The following is a 20470-nucleotide window of genomic DNA, read 5'->3' on the forward strand; positions in this document are numbered from 1 at the left end:
CCAGGCAAGAGGAAGAAAATTGACCCCTCTCTTTCAGCAGTTTTGAAACTTATTTTTTCTTAAAACCCTGCTTCTCCGGTTGAAATTAAGGCAGAAAGTGGGGCTGGCAGAAATAAAGTTTCCTTTTAGGTTTGTTTTTCTTTTCTCTATCCTTGAAATAATCGTTTTCCACTAACAGTTTTTAATTCCTTAACTTTATTTAGTAATGTATGACCTTCATAAGGTTTTATTTTCTTCATTTACAAATAGGAAGTTGGTTTCTTTTTGACTATGAAATTATGATTTCAGGAATATTGTTCTCTCTATTTGGATTTTCTCAAATAACCAGTAGGGGGAGTTTGTCCTTTATTTTTTTTCCTATTAAATCCAAGTTTTCAATTACATAGGATTGAAATCCACTTCTGTATTTAATAGTGTACATTTTTCAAATTAATTCATCTTGCCTTAGTGATGATTTTAAACCAATAAATGTTATGTTTGTGTTGTACCTAGTCCAAAAATATGAATAATATTAAAAAAAATCTCAAGTAGTATATATTAATGCAGCTCTCTGTCAGAGGTAAATAAACTCATTGAATATAAAATGTTAGTTTTTAAGGCTCTCTCAGATGTAATTGATGCCCTCAAATGGTATTTCAAAAATGCTATCCTTTATCCTATTTTTTTATCCTATTACTTTAAATTAAGAAGTTTAAAAAAAAAACAAAAAAAGTTTAGTCAACATATATTCTTCCTAATAATAATACAATTATTTTAATGATGCAATCCAGCAAGATTTTACAGCTCTGCTCTTTGTAATATCAAATGAATTTATCATCCATTTGGAACTGGATTTTGTTCTTGACTAGCTACAATATGAGAATCTTTAATCAGATTTTAAATTTAAGGATGCAACAATTTCTTCTTTTGACATACTGATATCATCAATAAAACTTTACTGAATAGTACTACTAAGTAGGAAAAACATGTTTTTAGAGATTGGAAGGTACATCTTAAAGCTAGTTTTGCACTTACATTATTTATAAAGAATATTATAAAGAACATTTTTAAGCTTGAGTTTCTCATTTTCAGAATGTTTCGATATGCTTTTGCCCACAAATTCATTGTGTTTTATAGATAAATTATGAGTTGTACAGTAATAATTGAATTGTATTGACACCCTACAAGCTTACTAGTTAGAGCATACTTCTGGAATTTCTTCATGACATATTTTGATTTGCTATTTGTGTGGATTAGACCCAGGCAGACAGTCTTAAATATTCCAGGTGTCAGTCATTTTCTATTCATCATGCAAAAGGGTTGGTGGATATGCAGGTATAGGAGGAGGATGCATGATTAGAGGGAAAACATGCTCAACAAATTTCAGCTTCCCAGGACTAGGCAAACTGCGAATAAACTGCTGAAAGAATTCATTGATTCTCTTGGTCAGAGCTATAAACTTTGGTTGTAAGGAGTGGGCATAGTACAGCTGGTAAGTCAGGCGTTGCTGATTGCAATATATAAACTTCTCTTTGAAAGTACAAAAGGCAAAGTTTGATATACAAATAAAAGCTGTAGGTATGATACAAATACCACATCATGCTAAAAGTATGTCTGCAATTTTGAACCATGACATCATGTAGTTTATTTTTAGTTTTATAAAGAAGTTGAGTTTTTATTTTTTTCACATTTCAGTATCATTTTCCCATACCATTTTCCATACTACCTCATTTCCCTGAAAATAAGACAGGGTCTTATATTTATTTTTCCTCAAAGAGACACCCTAGGGCTTATTTTCAGGGGATGTGTTATTTTCCCTTCAAAGCCTCAGCTTGCAGCACGCACAGGATGGCCGGGACCTGACAGGGAGAGTTGACCTTGTTGGTGGGGCTGCCCGCACCTATCCGGTCACCTCTGGGACAGTAGCTGTCAAGATGGGACAGATGAAAAGGACTGCTCATCTTTTTTACTGCTCTGTGACAAAACGCATGGTTTGTGCAGATGTGCTGCACAGCCACACCCGTCACTAGGGCTTATTTTCGGGGTAGGGCTTCTATTGCACAAATGCTTAGAAATCCTGCTCGGGCTTATTTTATGAGTAGGTCTTATTTTCGGGGAAACACAGTATGTACTAGCTCTTTAAAAAATATGAACTCTGAGGCCGGGCGCGGTGGCTCACGCCTGTAATCCTAGCTCTCTGGGAGGCCGAGGCGGGCGGATTGCTCGAGGTCAGGAGTTCAAAACCAGCCTGAGCAAGAGCAAGACCCCGTCTCTACTATAAATAGAAAGAAATTAATTGGCCAACTGATATATATATGTAAAAAATTAGCCGGGCATCGTGGCACATGCCTGTAGTCCCAGCTACTCGGGAGGCTGAGGCAGTAGGATCTCTTGAGCCCAGGAGATTGAGGTTGCTGTGAGCTAGGCTGACGTCACGGCACTCACTCTAGCCTGGTCAACAAAGTGAGACTCTGTCTCAAAAAAAAAAAAAAAAAAAAAAAAAAAACTTTAAAAAAAAAAAAAAAATATGAACTCTGTATTTTTGTATTGATGTCCGCTGATTACACATTCAGTCCAGAGAAGGAGTTTTTAAAATTTCACAGCTACATTAATAGAGTGTTACATTTATTCACAATATTATCTACAAAAGAATATCCAAAGAGAAATACGCTGAATCTTTGTATTAGAGTTTGACTGGATGTGGAAGTTAATCAATCATACTGTCACTGTTAGCAAGGATATATGTTGCCAATTAGGAGATTAGAAATGAAGGTATGCTTTATATTATATTTTCATATAGAAGTGTATGTGATGGCTTGTTTGATCAGTGAGTAGACTTCATAATGTCTAAATTAATATCATTCACAAATGATAATGAATTACTAATGAGGTCATTTCTGAATTTATACAAAAAGTCCAGTTTGCAGAGCTTTGGTTCAGTAGAGAGAACTCTGGACCAGGTTGCCTTTTAACAGAACCTTGGTATTTGTATGATCTTGGTCAATGACTGCACAAATGTGTTTTTCTTCCTGTAAATCGGGAACATTTACCAAATGGGTTAAAATATTTTTTCTAACATGCACATTTTTTACTTTTGTAGTATAATGATAATTAGGTAAATTATAGTAGCTGAAAATAATTTGATGTTTTTGGTTTTTCTTTTTTTTTTACAGTTTGAATTATTTTACAGCCAGCATTTCAGCGGAAGGAAACTTACATGGTTACATTATCTCTGTACAGGTAAAATGCATTTAATTATATCTAGTTTAATGACATTGACCTAATATGATTATGCTAATTTAGGAAGAGATACTCTATAGTCTAATTATAGTTTTTAACCTTTTCTCCTCCATCTTCCTTTCTGGTCACCACTAAAGTAGCTGATAATGAAGTTTAAGTACAGCACTTTGTGTTCTATAATTATGCTGCTTTTAAGAAATGTTCCTTGACTGATTAGAGTTCTGTTTCTTTTCTTTTTTTTTTTTTTGAGACAGAGTCTCACTTTGTTGCCCAGGCTAGAGTGAGTGCCGTGGCGTCAGCCTGGCTCACAGCAACCTCAAACTCCTGGGCTCAAGCAATCCTTCTGCCTCAGCCTCCCAAGTAGCTGGGACTACAGGCATGTGTCACCATGCCCGGCTAATTTTTTATATATATATCAGTTGGCCAATTAATTTCTTTCTATTTATAGTAGAGACGTGGTCTCGCTCTTGCTCAGGCTGGTTTTGAACTCCTGACCTTGAGCAATCCGCCCGCCTTGGCCTCCCAGAGAGCTAGGATTACAGGCGTGAGCCACCGCGCCCGGCCTAGAGTTCTGTTTCTTGAGTATCACTCATACTTAAACATATATTGAAAATTACTCTTTCCTAGTCCATTTCTACATTCCCAGGTTATTGAAAACCTAAGAAGTAGTTTAGATGTTGAATTGTAAACCAAGATGATTGCAAATGGGGTATGAGGTGGTATTTGGAGGAGTTTAGAGTCAGAAGACTTGGGGTTAAATATTAGCTCACCACTTAATAACTGTGTAACCTTAAGCTATTACTTGAGCCTGTTTTCTTATCTTTATATTTTTTTCTCTTTCTTTCCTCTTAAGAGACAGGGTCTTGCTCTGTCACTCAGGCTCAAGTGCAGTGGCACGATCACAGCTCACTGCAGCCTCCAGCTCCTGGGCTGAAGCAATCTTCCTGCCTCAGCCTCCAAGGTAGCTGGACTATAGGCACCTGCAACCATGCCTGGCTAATTTTTTAATTTTTTGTAGAGATGGGGTCTTGTTCTGTTGCTCAGGCTGGTCTCAAACTCCTGGCCTCAAGCTGTCTTCCCTCGTTGGCCTCCCGAAGTGCTGGGATTACAGGTGTGAGCCACCGCTCCCAATCCCTTCAGCTTTATCTTTGTAAAATTCATTAATCAAGTCAGAGAACATCTGTGTGCCAAGTGAACAGAGATAAAATACAGAGCCTCAGCCCTCAAAAAGCTCATGTCTAGTAGGCAAATGGACAAGTACATACTTATAGTCCAGTGTTTTGCATGTTGAGGTAGATAGACCAGCCAGGTTGTTTGATATCCCATAGAATGGTGGTGGCAAACATGTATTGGCAAGGGAAGGCTCTGGGTGACATCTCAACTTGGTTTTCAAGGACCAATAGGACTTAGCCAAGGTAGGCAAAGAAGAACATTGAGAGTGTATTACCAACAGAGGTCAGAATTTTGAGAAGTAATCTATGATATCAGATGTGACAGATACTAAGTGAGAAAAAGCCTGAAAATTCCACCGGGTTTGTGACCAGGGCTCTGGATAGAATTACATATACTTGGGGAACAATTTGATAAAAACATAGATACTTGATGAAGAGGTTGATACTTGATCAAGAGATATATGGCTTCCATTACACTCTCTGGCTATAAATAAGTTTTATTTGTGGCCTAGCAAGAAGTTGCAGAAATGCCAGGTCAGTTGCTGAAAGATTCATTGAGAATTGATAAACTCAAGGGAGATAACATGTCACCAAATAACACATAGTATAGATGAGGTTGGCACCGTGTGGACTGTGTATTGGTAGTTACTGTCATTTGCCAAAGTGAAAGTCACACCGTATTGTTGCACAGACCTTAAAAGATAGTGATTCTATCATTGACGGCATTCCTCTCATTGCTGCTTTCAAATATTTCAACAGTTAAAAAATAATGAGGGATCTTAATATTATCCAACATCCAGTCCACATACGGATTTCCCTGGTTGCCCTCAAAGTGACTTTAATGGCTGTTTTAGTTAGTGTAATCAAAGGCCGCTGATTGCATTTGGTTCTTAGATCTCTCCATGTCCCCTCCCTATCACCTCTCACCACCCTCCCCAGCATTCTCTGACACCCTGTTTTGAACAGACCAGACCAGTTATCCACTGTTCAAGATTATTCATATTATTTATTCGTCATTTTTTAAAATTCAGTTTCTATTCTCTGTACATTCTGTAAAGTGGGAATTGGGTCTAAAGGTTTGAGTACATTCCAAATAAGTCTTATTTGCAAGAATACTTCTTAGGTTGTCCTGTGTGCTTCAGAAGGCATTTAAATTTCAGATTGTCTCACTATTAGAGAAGCTAAATTTGGTCATGCGATTAACCACCAGCCATCTCCATTGTAAAGGAACTCATTCCCCTTTCAGTTAGCAGGCAGTCTGGGGGGTGACACTCAGGTCACATGTGAATACTCTCTTCCAGGAACAGCCTGACCCCATGGTTTTAGCATCCTCTGATCACCCTTACGGGAATCAGTTCTGTCATTACTGGTTGCAAAATGATGACATTCTATCATTCCTTCAACATTTACTAGCACACATTCTTCTGTAAAGAAAAGCTTTCCTGGCAAGAGTAGGGAGCTAACAGAGATAGTGGGGAAGTGACTTGGATGAAACTGTTGAGAACTCTGCCCATCTTTATTTCCTTTTGTTATGAATGCCACTTGAACTATGGTTGGCTTATTTTTAAAATTATGCATATTTCAGACTGTTTTTTAGTTTTTAGTCTCTTAGCATTTGTCAACCTATTCTGCAGGTTAAATGGCCACTCTTTTGTCATTCTTCTATTCTGATGACATGGCAGTAATTGGATGAATCATACAAGTTTGGGCCTGCCTTCCTGCCCATGTTTCCCCTACCCTGTCCTGAGAGATGGTGCTGAGACAAGGGGGCCGAGGTCCATGTGCCCCTGTTCCCTGAGATGTATTGAAAAATAGCACAAAAAAAGGCAAAATACAAGACTAACTAGTTTTCTTCTTTTTAAGCATAGAATGAACTTACTAAAACACAGCTTCTTTGAGTTAAAACGAAGAGCTTTAAAATCAGATCTCATGCTGGTTTAGTTTATTAAACTGTAAAATAATACAGGCTATGTGTGTGTGTGTGTTTTCCAGTCACTAAACCACAACTTTACACACTAGGAAGCGGTTCTTAGATCTGCAACTTTTTTTTTTTAACATGTTACAGAGCAATACGAGTGTATTGTATGTGTTGTACCATTTGTTACAAGCTTTTTTTTGTCTCGCTGCTGTCTCCTGGGGACATTGCAGAGCTGCAGTATTACTGCCTCAAACCTGCTGTATCCTCTATATCTGCCTGGGTAGTTTAGCATCTAGAACATTCTTAGCCTAGCAATTATTTCAACAGAAAGAATGGCTCTGCTATCTGTCTTTCTTTTCTATACCTTTCTGCCACTAGAAAGTTACTGGGAAGAAAAATGTTATTTTTGAGACAAAAAAGCATTGTTAAAGTTTTGGCAGAAATTATAATTCAGGCAGAGCCACAGAAGCATTTTCTGTAGGGTTATAGACCTCCCAGCATGCTTGAACCTTACCTGGAACTGACTAGCTATAGTCAGTACGTGAGGCAGTTGCTGGTAGCAAGCTCTCATTCTCTTCCTTTTTTCTGTCCGTTTCTCCTTTTCCTACCTCCTTTTATTGGTTTTTCTTTTTCTGCCAAAATCTTAGCCTTTCTATTAATATTTAAAGACATTGTTTAAACCTACTGGTAAAGTTATGACAGTTTAACTGTGATTTATACTACATATTCAAAACTAGTAACCTTCTACCCTCATCCCCCCAAAATCAAAATGACTACATTGTTGCCAGCAATGACTTTACAACAATTTAATAAGTCATTAGTACACTCTTCTAGGAGAAAATATCTGAAATAAACAATTGCTATTTAAGTGGGTTTTTAAAAATTTTTTTAATTTTGATTTTTGGAGACAGGCTCTCACTCTGTTGCCCAGGCTGGAGTGCAGTGGTGTGATCACAGCTCACCGTAACCTCCAACTCCTGGGCTTAAGTGATCCTCCTGCCTCAGCCTCCCTAGTAGCAGGGACTACAGGTGTGCGACACCATGCCCAGCTAATTTTTTTTTTTTTTTGTAGAGAGGGCGTCTCACTATGTTTATGTTGCCCAGGCTGGTCTGGAACTCCTGGCCTCCCAAAGTGCTGGGATTACAGGCATGAGCCACCACACCTAGCTTCCTCAAATAATATTGGAATGTTTCTTTGAATGATCAATGATCACAATCTTTGTTTTATTGTAGGTGAAGTTAAAATGAACTATTTGGGCAAACCCTACGTAGCCATGGTCACAACGTACCAAATGGCAGTCCTTCTCGCCTTTAACAACAGCGAAATTGTCAGCTATAAAGAACTTCAAGACAGCACTCAGATGAATGAAAAGGAACTGACGAAAACAATCAAATCATTGCTTGATGTGAAAATGATTAACCATGATTCAGAAAAGGTACGTGCTGATATTCCAAGGAATTTAGGCATTAGCGACATTAAGGCTTGTTCATGGGGTGTTAGCAGTTTTAAAAGGAAGGCTATAATGTCGGTACCCTTTTGTGCTTTGCAAAATATTTCAGTCATCGCCATTACTGCAAGCTCCTTACAGCCGTCAGCTTGAGGCATCACAGAGAATGCTACTGTGTGCCCTTTGCTGTTTGATTTTACTTGTCCTGTACTGTGACGGCTTACTGAAAAATTGTCAAAGAATTTCATCTGGGAGATTCTGGTTAATTGAGGTTTTTAAACTGTAGCCTATCATAAATCTTTCTGATTTTTTTTTCACATGTTTAGTTAATTTCATGGTTCTGTAATAGGAAGTGGCAGCCTGTTGAGGTCTATTTGCATGTGTATTTAACATGTGTATTCCAAGTGCTCTCAGGCAGCTTAATGTCAGGACTCCAGAACCACATATATATATTATTTTAGAGACAGACTCTCATTCTGTTGCCCGGGCTAGAGTGCCATGGCATCAGCTTAGTTCACAGCAACCTCAGACTCCTGGGCTCAAGCGATCCTTCTGCCTGAGCCTTCCAAGTAGCTGGGACTACAGGCATGCACCACCATGCCCAGCTAATTTATTCTCTATATTTTTAGTTGGCCAATTAATTTCTTTCTTTTTTTTAGTAGAGATGGGGTCTCCCTCTTGCTTAGGCTGGTTTCGAACTCCTGACCTTGAGTGATCCTCCCACCTCGGCCTCCCAGAGTGCTAGGATTACAAGCATGAGCCACCCGTGCCTGGCCAAAAGTTGTTTCTCTAAACCTGCGACTTTAGCACCTGGAAATTTACAAAAAATAAATATAGATCCCTTATTTGCACTTTAAATTTTAGTCATGTTATCTGCCAGTTCCTTAGTAGAATTTCTGAGGTTATTGAGAATGAGTCCATCTGCCAAAGACCTCTTGATCCTCTTGCCAGAGAAACTCCACTGTAGGATGTGAGAGACTCTCTTAAGCCTGAAATAAAAGCTGTGATTCTAAAAATTGGCTTAACAACTTTCCCCTGAGAAAAGACCACTTACTTCTTGAAGAGTGGCTAAGACATGGATTTGGTCATGAAGGACTGATGCTTGTGTGCCGCTGGAAACACAGGTCATTTATAATTGGCATCTTGTTATTGCAGCATTTCAAAAGACATCTGGGCCGGGCGCTGTGGCTCACGCCTGTAATCCTAGCTCTTGGGAGGCCGAGGCGGGCGGATTGCTCAAGGTCAGGAGTTCAAAACCAGCCTGAGCAAGAGCGAGACCCCGTCTCTACTATAAATAGAAAGAAATTAATTGGCCAACTGATGCATGGTGGCGCATGCCTGTAGTCCCAGCTACCCGGGAGGCTGAGGCAGGAGGATCGCTTGAGCCCAGGAGTTTGAGGTTGCTGTGAGCTAGGCTGACGCCACGGCACTCACTCTAGCCTGGACAACAAAGTGAGACTCTGTCTCAAAAAAAAAAAAAATAAAAAAAATAAAAATAAAAATAAAAAAGACATCTGGTGCTTTAGTTTTTTAAAGCAAAGTAATAGAAAAGTTATGAGCCTTGGGTGTTTCATAAAAATTAAAATTCTAAACTCTGTTTAAGCCAGTGAGCTTGCCTCTTGTTTGATCAAAAGGCTGTATATATATAGTAGTTGGACCAGACTATAGCTTATTCCTAAATATAAACTAAGATTCTGGCAGATGTAAAATTCGAAAATAATTGGTTATTGCTTTTGTGTTTAATAAAAGGCAACTATTTTTCTCTTAAATTCAATAATGTTTATAATGTAAAAATTACAACAGGCTTAGTCTTTTTTGCTTGGTAATTATTTAATTTTCATGGCATCTTATTTGTAGTCATTCTTATTTAATGACTTTGTTTTTTATAAATATTTTTACACGTAGGAAGACATCGATGCAGAATGTTCGTTTTCATTAAATATGAACTTTAGCAGTAAAAGAACAAAATTTAAAATTACTACATCAATGCAGAAAGACACACCACAGGTAAGTGCTTTTTAATGTCATTTTTGGAGAATTTTTACATGTTGGACTTTATAAATCTAATTTACATTGAGATCGTGTAAAGCTTTGTACACCAAAATTAATAATATACATCTTTGGTCTACTATTTGCATTTATAAACCTAATCAAATAGAAAACTCTGCTGATATTTTAGATTTAAAAAAAATAGGAGAGGGTGGTGGGCAGCTAAGGAAAAAGGTATTGTGGTTTGCTTATATTTGCTCTTAAACCGTCGAAATGTGTAGCATTGCTTTGCATTCTCTCCAAAAATTTCCACCCTGAGAAGTAACATATAATCTCTCATATTTCTCATTTGTAAAATAAGAGAAAATTTTACAACTCATTCCTTTCAAAGAAAAGTCGTCATGTAGAAAATACTGCTCAAACTGTCATCATGGGCAAATAAGCCACCTGGGGACCTTGTTAAAAGGGTCAGGAGTGGGGTCTAGACTCTCTGATGAGCCAGAGGGAGTGGGGGCCTCTGCTGTGTTAACTCAGCCACGATTACTGCTTTGGTCTGGGGCAGACTGTTCATGACACAGAAGTTCCCAGATTGCCTCCTGTGTGCAATGCTTGGGCTCCGTGCAGGATGGGAAGATTAAGGCCCTCTCAAGGAACTATTTTCCCATGGTAGAGACAATTGTTTGATTGCCATTAACTTTGAACCCTAAAATGGCCAAGATTCCCTTTTCCTTCAGGCTAATGAATAATAATTTGTTACATATGGACTGTATTTTATCTTTTTTCTTTTGAGACAGAGTCTCACTCTGTTGCCCAGGCTAGAGTGAGTGCCGTGGCATCAGCCTAGCTCACAGCAACCTCCAACTCCTGGCCTCAAGCGATCCTCCTGCCTCAGCTTCCCGAGTAGCTGGGATTATAGGCATGCGCCACCATGCCCGGCTAATTTTTTCTCTATATATATTTTTTTAGTTGGCCAATTAATTTCTATTTATAGTAGAGATGGGGCCTCACTCTTGTTCAGGCTGGTTTCGAACTCCTGAACCTGAGCGATCCACCCGCCTTCATCTCCCTCTGAAAGCGCTGTGATGTGCTGTGATGTAGATTCTATAATCGTTGATAGCATGATGGTCTTAAATTATTGCTCCGTGTCATTTAAGTCCTACTTTATTGCCTGTTTACATTAACAGTACAGCTTACAGTAGTGCAAATTTCTTTTTAATAACCTTCTAGCTTTAGCCCTAGAAATTATGTAGATGTTTTGACAGTGCATAACTGTATAATTTCATGCTCAGTATTGATTGGAAATTTATTTGACCTCACTGATAAAATGAATTTTGAAAATTCAATGACTTCATGACTTGTTTACTCATGTTTTTTTTTTTCTTCCATAAAACAGGAAATGGAGCAGACTAGAAGTGCTGTTGATGAGGACCGGAAAATGTATCTCCAAGCTGCTATAGTTCGTATCATGAAAGCACGGAAAGTGCTTCGGCACAATGCCCTTATTCAAGAGGTAAAAGAGAGCAAGCCCTGAAGATTTGTCAGGGTAGAGGGCATTATCAACAGATGGGTGCAGTCTCTGTCTTCTTAAAGATAGAGTCTCGCTTTGTTTTCTAGGCTAGAGTGAGTGCCGTGGCGTCAGCCTAGCTCACAGCAACCTCACCCTCCTGGGTTCAAGCAATCCTGCTGCCTCAGCCTCCCGAGTAGCTGGGACTACAGGCATGCGCCACCATGCCTGGCTAATTCTTTCTGTATATTAGTTGGCCAATTAATTTCTTTCTATTTATAGTAGAGATGGGTCTCACTCTTGCTCAGGCTGAGCTGGCTGCTTGGGGTGTTCAGAGCAGCTCAGGGCTGGCAGGCCATTTGGGAGTTCCCAGTCCAGTGACAAAGAAATATCTATGTTCTACGTTTTAATCCCTTTGTGATATAAACATTAGACCTCCTTACTTATCATAAAAAATTCCTTTTAGCCATCATGTCAAAATTGATAGAACTTACTGCTCCCCTTTCTGTGAACACTCTTGCTCATCTTAAAAATTTTAAATTTTCTTTTTCCTATTGCCTTAGGTCTGTTGAAACCTCAGTAAATTTGAGGCACTTTATAGCGGATGGGTTAAGAGTATTTTTTTTTTTTTCTTTTTAAGACAAGGTCTTGCTCTGTTATTGCCGGGCTAGAGTGCAGTGGCGTCATCATAGCTCACTGCAACCTCAAACTCCTGGGCTCAGGTGATCCTCCTGCCTCGGCCTCCCGAGTAGCTGGGACCACAGGCGTGCGCCACCACGCCTGGCTGATTTTTTTAATTTTTGTTGAGACAGGGTCCTGCTATTGCCCAGGCTGGTCTTGAACTTCTGGCCTCGAGCAGTCGTCCCACCTCAGGGTCGCGCAGTGCTAGGGTTACACTGCGCCTGGCTGAGAGTAATTGTGTATAGGTGATGGATTGGCGACAGGTAACCTCCGTGTCTCTCCTCCCCAGGTGATTAGCCAGTCAAGAGCCAGGTTTAATCCCAGTATCAGCATGATCAAGAAGTGCATTGAAGTGCTGATAGACAAGCAGTACATCGAACGCAGCCAAGCGTCGGCGGACGAATACAGCTACGTCGCGTGATGTCACTCTCCAGCGCGGCTGAGACGACCGTCGCCATCACCACTCGGTGTGTTCCTGTGGGAAGAAGCAGGCCTGTGCCTCCATAATTTGGTCATTTGGCAGCCCCCGTTTTTCTGCTGTTTACAACATCACCAGTGCCACGTCATGAGCGTCAAAGAAAATGCCTAGAGAAATTTCGAGCTCATGTCATTGTGACATTTCTTAAAACTTTATTAAAAGAGTGAGTGAAGTATTGCTGAAATGTGGAAATTTGGTTGGGTACCATGCTTTTTCTCCCCTTCACGTTTGCAGTTGATGTGTTTTTTTTTTTTTTTAAATGTATCTTAAAGGACATAAAATAAAAAAACTTAAATATTGTAATATGACAGATAACCTAATAATTGTATCTACATTAAAATGACAAACATGATATTGCTGCTTGTCAAATAAAAAAAAATAAAGAAATAGAATGCCTTTTTTTATGTGGATGGAATATCAGGTTGGCCACAAAATAATATATAGAGTCAAAGCAGCTCACACAGCTTTAGTTGTGTTTTTATCTGAATGGTTTCATCCACTTGTACTCCTATTTAAGTCCTACATGCAAAATGTCTAGATTATTGTTCTCGGGTGCATAGAGACACATTCGGCATAAAGAATGTTTTATTTTTATGGACTAGAGCTACATCGGATATAAGCATTTGGAATATTGAGGATATAATTCCAGCAACAGTTTCTGATGATGACCTACGCCACCAAAACAGAGGAGGACCATGGGTGGTGACCTTGTCAAGTCTGCACAGAAAGCTTTTCACTCGAAAGTTGTCTTACTTCATACATTCATTCTAATACAGACTGACACCCCAGCTCTACTGCCTTCCCCGAGCTGTAGGCGACCCTGTGACACCAACGTGTTCCTCCCATACTCCCTACCTGCCACCCCTACACCACTCCTTTAGCAGTTTAGATGCTAGTCACTCTGATAAGGCACAGGAGTGCTTAGCAATGCATAATCTAAATACCTTTAAAAAAGCAATTTTTGTATAGTACGTTATACCAGGTGCCACTTATATAGAGACGTAAGATTCCATTATTTTGTTTATTATATATATATCTCGACAGCAGTATTAGACTCTGATCTATTGTCATATTTATTACCTATCCACCCGGTAACAACGCACAATTTTTTTTAAGCTGAAATAGTTTAAGCAGGTCCCACACAAGTCATTTCACTTAATACTTCAGTTTGTATCTTGAATGGATAAGGCCTTTAAAAAAAAAAAAAACACAATGATATTACTCTTAACGAACAATAATGATCAGTATCATCTAATATGTGGCTCATATTTAAATTCCGCTTATTGTTGCAAAATGGCTTTTACAATTGGTTTCTTCCGATTGCACTTTTTCTTACTCGTGTCTCTTAAGTGTTTTAAAAATCTGCTGAACGTATGATGACTTATACTGTATTTCTCATTTTACTTTTCTTCCTAGAGAGGAACTAATGGCAAACCATATACTATTGTACATTCACTGTCAAAAAAAACCAAACCCTTGTTTTGATAACTTGTTGATAAAGCTTTCCAAATTGATTTCTTTTTTCTTAACTATTTATAAATGTTAAATTAAGTCTCATCCTGGTATCTAATTGTCAAGAAAATATATTATATTGAAAAATGGACAAAATACTTGTGCTGAGGTCTACACAAATGGCTGACTAGAGTTCTCTTCACATCTTTTCCCCGTTTTACCTGAAAGAAAATACAAAGTCCTGCTGTAGGTGAGGGAGAACAGACTCCAATTACATTCAACCAAGGCCCCATCCAGGAAGGGTGGAATGTGTAGAGTTCAGTATAGCACATTCTGTCACCCGAGGAGGATGCTGGGAAGAGTGGCAGGAGGCCCGGCAGGTCAGGTCAGGTGATTGAAGTCCTTATGGCGGAAGCCTTAGTTATCAACAGCCCAGGGTACCAACCTGGCAGGCCCTGCTACAGCCTAGTGCTTGTGAGCAGACCAAGTCAGAGCTAGAAGGAGAGGAGAGTTTTCTATGCTTTGTCACAGAAAACAAATGTATGTGAGCCAAACTCTCAGAAGTTTTTTTTTATTATTATTTAGTTTTTACCTGAGAGAAAACACCGGAAGTTTTTTTCTTAATTATTAATACTAAGGTAGTTAACGTGTATTTGGAAGCCAGACAACTGGAAACCATTGTCGATATTCCATCCTTTCCCTTCGAAACAAAAAACAAAAAAAATTTTTTTTTTTTTTGAGAGAGTCTCGCTTTGTTGCCCAGGCTAGAGTGAGTGCCGTGGCGTCAGCCTAGCTCACAGCAACCTCAAACTCCTGGGCTCAAGCCATTCTGCTGCCTCAGCCTCCAAGTAGCTGGGACTAACTACAGGCATTCGCCACCATGGCATGCGCCACCATGCCCGGCTAATTTTTTCTATATATATATATTAGTTGGCCAATTAATTTCTTTATTTATAGTAGAGACAGGGTCTCGCTCTTGCTCAGGCTGGTTTTGAACTCCTGACCTTGAGCAATCCGCCCGCCTTGGCCTCCCAGAGTGCTAGGATTACAGGCGTGAGCCACCGCGCCTGGCCAAAACCAAATATTTTAATTGCTGTGGTACGTGTAGATCTATTCTAGGGTTTAGTCCAATATTGTCTGACTTCACTTTAAATAACAGACACTCCGGGGTTTGTGTTTTCTTTTCTTTTTTTTTTTTTTTTTGACTCAAATGGTAAATAGCATTTTTTTTTTGACTCAAATGGTAAATAGCATATTTTCTTTATAACTGTGTTTATAGGACTTTATAACCTATATATACTACAATGCTATCACATTTGTGTTCATTTTTTTAACCTTTATGGAGTGCAAACCCTGACAGATATATCCACCAATATCATTTTGTTTAATCTTCAGAAATCCTTTTAGATGGGCAGTGTTTCTCACTTTCATAGATGGGGAAAGTGAATAATGAGCCTTTTCTGGGAGTCACTGTCATAAGCTTCAGAGCCTAAGTGTAAATTCCAGTCAAAACAGTGGACCTCATAAATACACTGTGTATGTATATACACACATAATATATAGAGAGAAATAATATCATTTCACACAGAATAGTTTTTCCTGCCATTTCAGAGTAAAAATTTGTTACTAGTTAAAATAATGTGTGATAAACACTTAATAGTTTAGTTTCTTAAAATACTTATATAAAATGATATAAATGGTTAAGGGACTTGTCTTTACTCATAGCTCATTGATGGCAAAGGGAATTCGTGAATTTAATATTTTACATTCACATCTACAACTATAGAACATTTATTTCACAATGTATATACACTTAGAGTTACCAATTAAAACTGGTTTTTTTCCTTTTTTTTTAGAGACAGGGTCTCGCTCTGTTGCCCAGCTGAAGTACAGCGGCACAATGCTACCCTTGAACTCTTGGCTCAAGCAATCCTCCTGCCTCAGCCTCCCAAGTAGCTGGGACCACAAGTGCACACCACCACTCCAGGCTCATTTTTATGTTTGTAGAGACGTGGTCTTACCATGTTGCCCAGGCTGGTCTCGAACTCCTGGTCTCAAGCAATCCTCCTGCCTCAGCCTCTCAAATTGCTGGGGTTACAGGTGTGAGCCACCATGCCCGGCCAATTAAAATTTTTTTGAGCTATGTAGTAGCAAAAGATAATTATTCAGCTCTTAATTTTTGGTTCCAAGGATAAATCTGTGGTTGATCGAGGTCAAAATAAAAGATGTAAACTTGAAGAATGTTAGTCCTAACGGCTGTTGCTCATGGGCTGGAGCTAAATGAGTGGAAATTAATGTGGAAAGATCCAGTGGTGGAAAATTGCTGTGTTCATGAAGCATAGAAAGGCCAAAGCAATTAGATTAGGCAATCCTTACATGAGATATACAACCCCATAGGCTAGAATTCATTAAGGCTGGCACTCAACTGATGGGAGAAATGGTAATTTTCATGACCAATGGCTGTACTGCCTAGGAAATTGTAAGAGGTTTTTTACCTTCCCCTGGCCCCAATCCACAACCCAGGCAATTCCTCTTCCCTTTCATCAGCTAACAAATGTCTCCTGGTGCCAGGGTATTAGTGATGAGCAGAGAAGATGAGGTGCGTGGCGTGTGCTCACCCGGAGCGTGCAGTTTGTCAAAATCAGCCATAAACGTGTCCCTCCAAACGTGGTAAGTGCTTAGGACGGAAATCCTGGGTATGCAGAGGAGGATTTTGTAAGAGTTTGAAAAAAGGTGGAGAATGAAGGAGGCAGCCCACGTTTTAGAAGTAACAGCAAGATCTAGGAATGGGAAGACCAGAGTGGCTGAATTATGTACGTCTTAAGCAGGGGAGTGATTTGGATAAATTTGTTTGCATTTTAAAAATGATGGTATTGTTTTCTGGGTGGTCTGTGTGTTAATAATCATTTTATGCTTTATAACACACATATTTGTGTGTGTGTGTGTATATATTTGGGGGGGTTGGTGTTTTGTGAACTATTTTATGTTGGCAGATTTTTAGCAGAAAGTGGATAACCTTGCCAGTCACAGTGGCTGACACCTGTAATCCTAGCACTCTGGGAGGCCAAGGTGGGTGGATTGCTTGAGCTCAGGAGTTCGAGAAAGTGGATAACCTGCATTTGTAGTGTGCAGGACGGATCGTGTGAAATGAGCTGGGAGACCCGGGCAGGAGGAGCGTGTGCAGGGGTGGCCTGGCCATGGCGATCTCCGGCGGAATAAAGTAGACACACCTGGCATGACTTCATGGGTTGGGATTGGGTGAGTGGGAAGGGATAAATCAAGGATGACACCTGGATTTTTGGCTTTCATGACTAAGGCCATTCAGTGAGTTAGGGGGATCCTGGCTAGAGAAGGGACAGGGATGTGACAGGCTTGGATCTAGGCTTGGTGTGCCTTTGACACAGCCACGTGCAGCGGCAGTTGGTTCTAAGGCTCCGCTCCCATCCTGAATCTCAGAAGCCAATCTGTAGAGGCTTTTTGATCCATTTTCATTTCTCTGACTCTTTAGCTCATGGATTAACAATATTCAGGTTAAATCTGCCTACAGAGTAACGTACTACGGTGTTTCCCCAAAAATTAGACCTCTCCATAAAATAAGCCCTAGCAGGATTTCTAAGCATTTGCACAATAGAAGCCCCACCCCGAAAATAAGCCCTAGTGACGGGCGTGGCTGCGCAGCGCGTCTGCACAACCCGTGCATTTTGTCCCGGAGCGGGAAAGAACACGAGCAGCCCTTCTCATCTGCCCCGTGAGAGCTCTGTTGCTCCACAGGAGAGATTGGGCCAATGGTTCTAAAAGAAATAGAGTCGCAAGAAATTCAGGATGGAATTCGGGGTTTGGAGAGTGATGATGATGTTCCAGAAGAAGACGACTTAACTGTATTTGAATCAATGTAGATTGTTGTACAGTACTTAAAAAAAAATAACATCCCCTGAAAATAAGCCCTAGGGTGTCTTCTTGAGGAAAAATAAATATAACACCCTGTCTTATTTTCGGGGAGACACGGTATCACGTGAGTACATTACATACATTTTAAATCACAAAAGCAGGAAGGAAAAGGAATGAGATTTTTTATTTAGCCCTTTATATGCATTCTGGGATTCGTCTTCCTGTATTTCAGTGAGGGGTCTTGTCAGCCCACTTTAAGATGAGGACACGTTTATAGAAGTAGGGTGATGGAGCCCAAAGTAGATCTGCTTTATGATTATTTCTCAGATCCACAAATCTTTGCCAAGTGCTGGTTCTGCCCGGCTCTTAACATGTTTTGCATTTTCCTTCTGGCCAGTTTAAAGACATCATTTATCAGCAAAGGGAGGAGCCTTTGGGAACCAACTTGTAGAAAAGAATTTGAATGAGAAAGGAAGGTTTTAAATTTTTCATTATTGTTTTCTTTTTCCCCATTGTTAGTGGCTTGATATTTATAGTTAGGGTAATTGAAGAATTACAGCCTGTGCTAAAATTTGCAATCTTGGGGAGGGAGTAAAGTTAGCAGGTTCTGATTTTTATAGTGTATGGCCAGTTGATATTTTACTTGGAAGAACTTTGATGTCGTAGGAAAGATATGAAAATTTTCTGTGACTTTTCTAACCAGCCTGTTTAGGTATAACTAGCTAGTGGGACTAGCCCTATCATAGAAGAAACAAGCTGTTTGAGCATTTTAGTTTATATACTGCAGAAGTAACTAAATTCAAATCAATGCTATGCTGTGAAGTATTTGAGACACCTTGTTTAGATTGTACATTTCAAAATAATCATCTCTAGGCCGGGCGCGGTGGCTCACGCCTGTAATCCTAGCACTCTGGGAGGCCGAGGCGGGTGGATTGCTCGAGGTCAGGAGTTCGAAACCAGCCTGAGCAAGAGCGAGACCCCGTCTCTACTATAAATAGAAAGAAATTAATTGGCCAACTAATATATATAGAAAAAATTAGCCAGGCATGGTGGCGCATGCCTGTAGTCCCAGCTACTCGGGAGGCTGAGGCAGGAGGATCGCTGGAGCCCAGGAGTTTGAGGTTGCTGTGAGCTAGGCTGACGCCACGGCACTCACTCTAGCCTGGGCAACAAAGCGAGACTCTGTCTCAAAAAACAAAACAAAACAAAACAAATTTTCTCTAAGTTTTGAGAGCCAAGGAAGAGAGCCAAGGACCTCCAGCCACTTGGGAAATGGTAAACTGCAAATGTGTGGTGTAAGAAGTCAGGAGGTACACGCCGTCTTCACTTGTAAATTATATGCTTGACCTTGGCTTGGGCCAAGGTCATCTCCCCTGCTCCATAAAGCAGGGAAGAGAGCTTCTCAAATTAAGGAAGAGACTGCCATAGCCCAACGGCCCTGACTTTTCTGAACCGTTTCCCTCTGCCATTTGGCCTCCAAGTCTAAACAGAAGGAGGCCGTTTGCATTCCTTGAGAGGTTGTAGCCTTAGGGGGTCACGCTTAGCTCTGGAAAAGTCAGGTCAGGTTCACTCCTGGCCGGTACTTGAAAGCCAATTTGATTAGATCTGAAAGTTCTGAGACTGTTTGGAAGTCCAGGAAGCAACCAACCTGGGACTCTTTGGGAAGGAGAGATAAAGGAAGGGAAGGACCAGACAGCTAGACTCTGCCAGACCATCAAACCCACCGGGGACATCCCATAAAAACAGCAAGTATGTGGCCAACTGAGGAATGTCATGGGACACAGCAGAACACAGTATCAGAATATTGTGGTTTCTGAAAATACACTTGAAAAATGCAGTCAGTCAGGCGTGGTGGCTCATGCCTATAATCCCAGCGCTTTAGGAGGCCAAGGCAGGAGGATCACTTGAGGTCAGGAGTTTGAGACCAGTTTGGACAACATAGCAACACCCTGTCTCTACAAACAAAATTTTACAATTAGCCGGGCATAGTGGCACAAGCCTATAGTCACAGCTACTCAGGAGGCTGAGCAGGAGGATCGCTGATCTCAAGAGCTAGGATCATGGCCGGGCGCAGTGGCTCACATCTGTAATTCTAGCATTCTAGGAGGCCGAGGCGGGAGGATTACTCGAGCTCAGGAGTTCAAGACCAGCCTGAGCAAGAGCGAGACCCGTCTCTACTAAAAAATATAAAGAAATTAGCCGGACAACTAAAAATGCATAGAAAAAATTAGCCGGGCATGGTGGCGCATGCCTATAGTCCCAGCTACTCAGGAGGCTGAGGCAGGAGGATCGCTTGAGCCCAGGAGTTTGAGGTTGCTGTGAGCTAGGCTGACACTATGGCACTCACTCTAGCCTGGACAACAAAGCGAGACTCTGTCTCAAAAAAAAAAAAAAAGAAAAAGAGCTATGATCATACCATTGCACTAAAAAATAAGGGTCTTTGCAATGGGTGTGTGCATGTGTTCATTTTTATGACACTCATCTAATACCTTGTTGTATTAGAGTTCTCCAGGGAAAAAGAATCATGGACTGGAGATAATATATACAGACACACAGTTGTCCCTTGGTATCCATGGGGGACTGGTTCTGGGACCCCTCCATGGACACCAAAACCCACAGATGTTCAAGTTCCTTGTAAACATGGTGCAGTATCTGCATATAACCTTTGCACATCCTCCCAGATTACTTGTAATATCTAATACAATCTAAAAGCTTTGTACG

General features: G+C 40.2%; 1 protein-coding gene across 3 annotated transcripts in view; it reads left to right on the forward strand.

Annotated features, from left to right (window-relative positions):
- CUL2 (cullin 2) overlaps positions 1-13989 on the forward strand; it is a 67694-nt gene extending 53705 nt beyond the window's left edge. Inside the window, exons 17-21 of one of the 3 annotated variants that reach the window (XM_075997680.1) lie at positions 3153-3219; positions 7543-7745; positions 9663-9764; positions 11140-11256; positions 12221-13989. In XM_075997680.1, the coding sequence (XP_075853795.1) occupies positions 3153-3219; positions 7543-7745; positions 9663-9764; positions 11140-11256; positions 12221-12352 (621 nt within the window). In that variant the 3' untranslated portion in view covers positions 12353-13989. The remainder of the gene's footprint in view (positions 1-3152; positions 3220-7542; positions 7746-9662; positions 9765-11139; positions 11257-12220) is intronic. The other 2 variants (XM_075997679.1, XM_012765652.3) reach the window with 2 other exon arrangements.
- The last annotated feature ends 6481 nt before the right edge of the window (positions 13990-20470 follow it).

This window comes from Microcebus murinus, chromosome 25 (assembly GCF_040939455.1).
Source record: "Microcebus murinus isolate Inina chromosome 25, M.murinus_Inina_mat1.0, whole genome shotgun sequence".
Lineage (NCBI taxonomy): Eukaryota > Metazoa > Chordata > Mammalia > Primates > Cheirogaleidae > Microcebus > Microcebus murinus.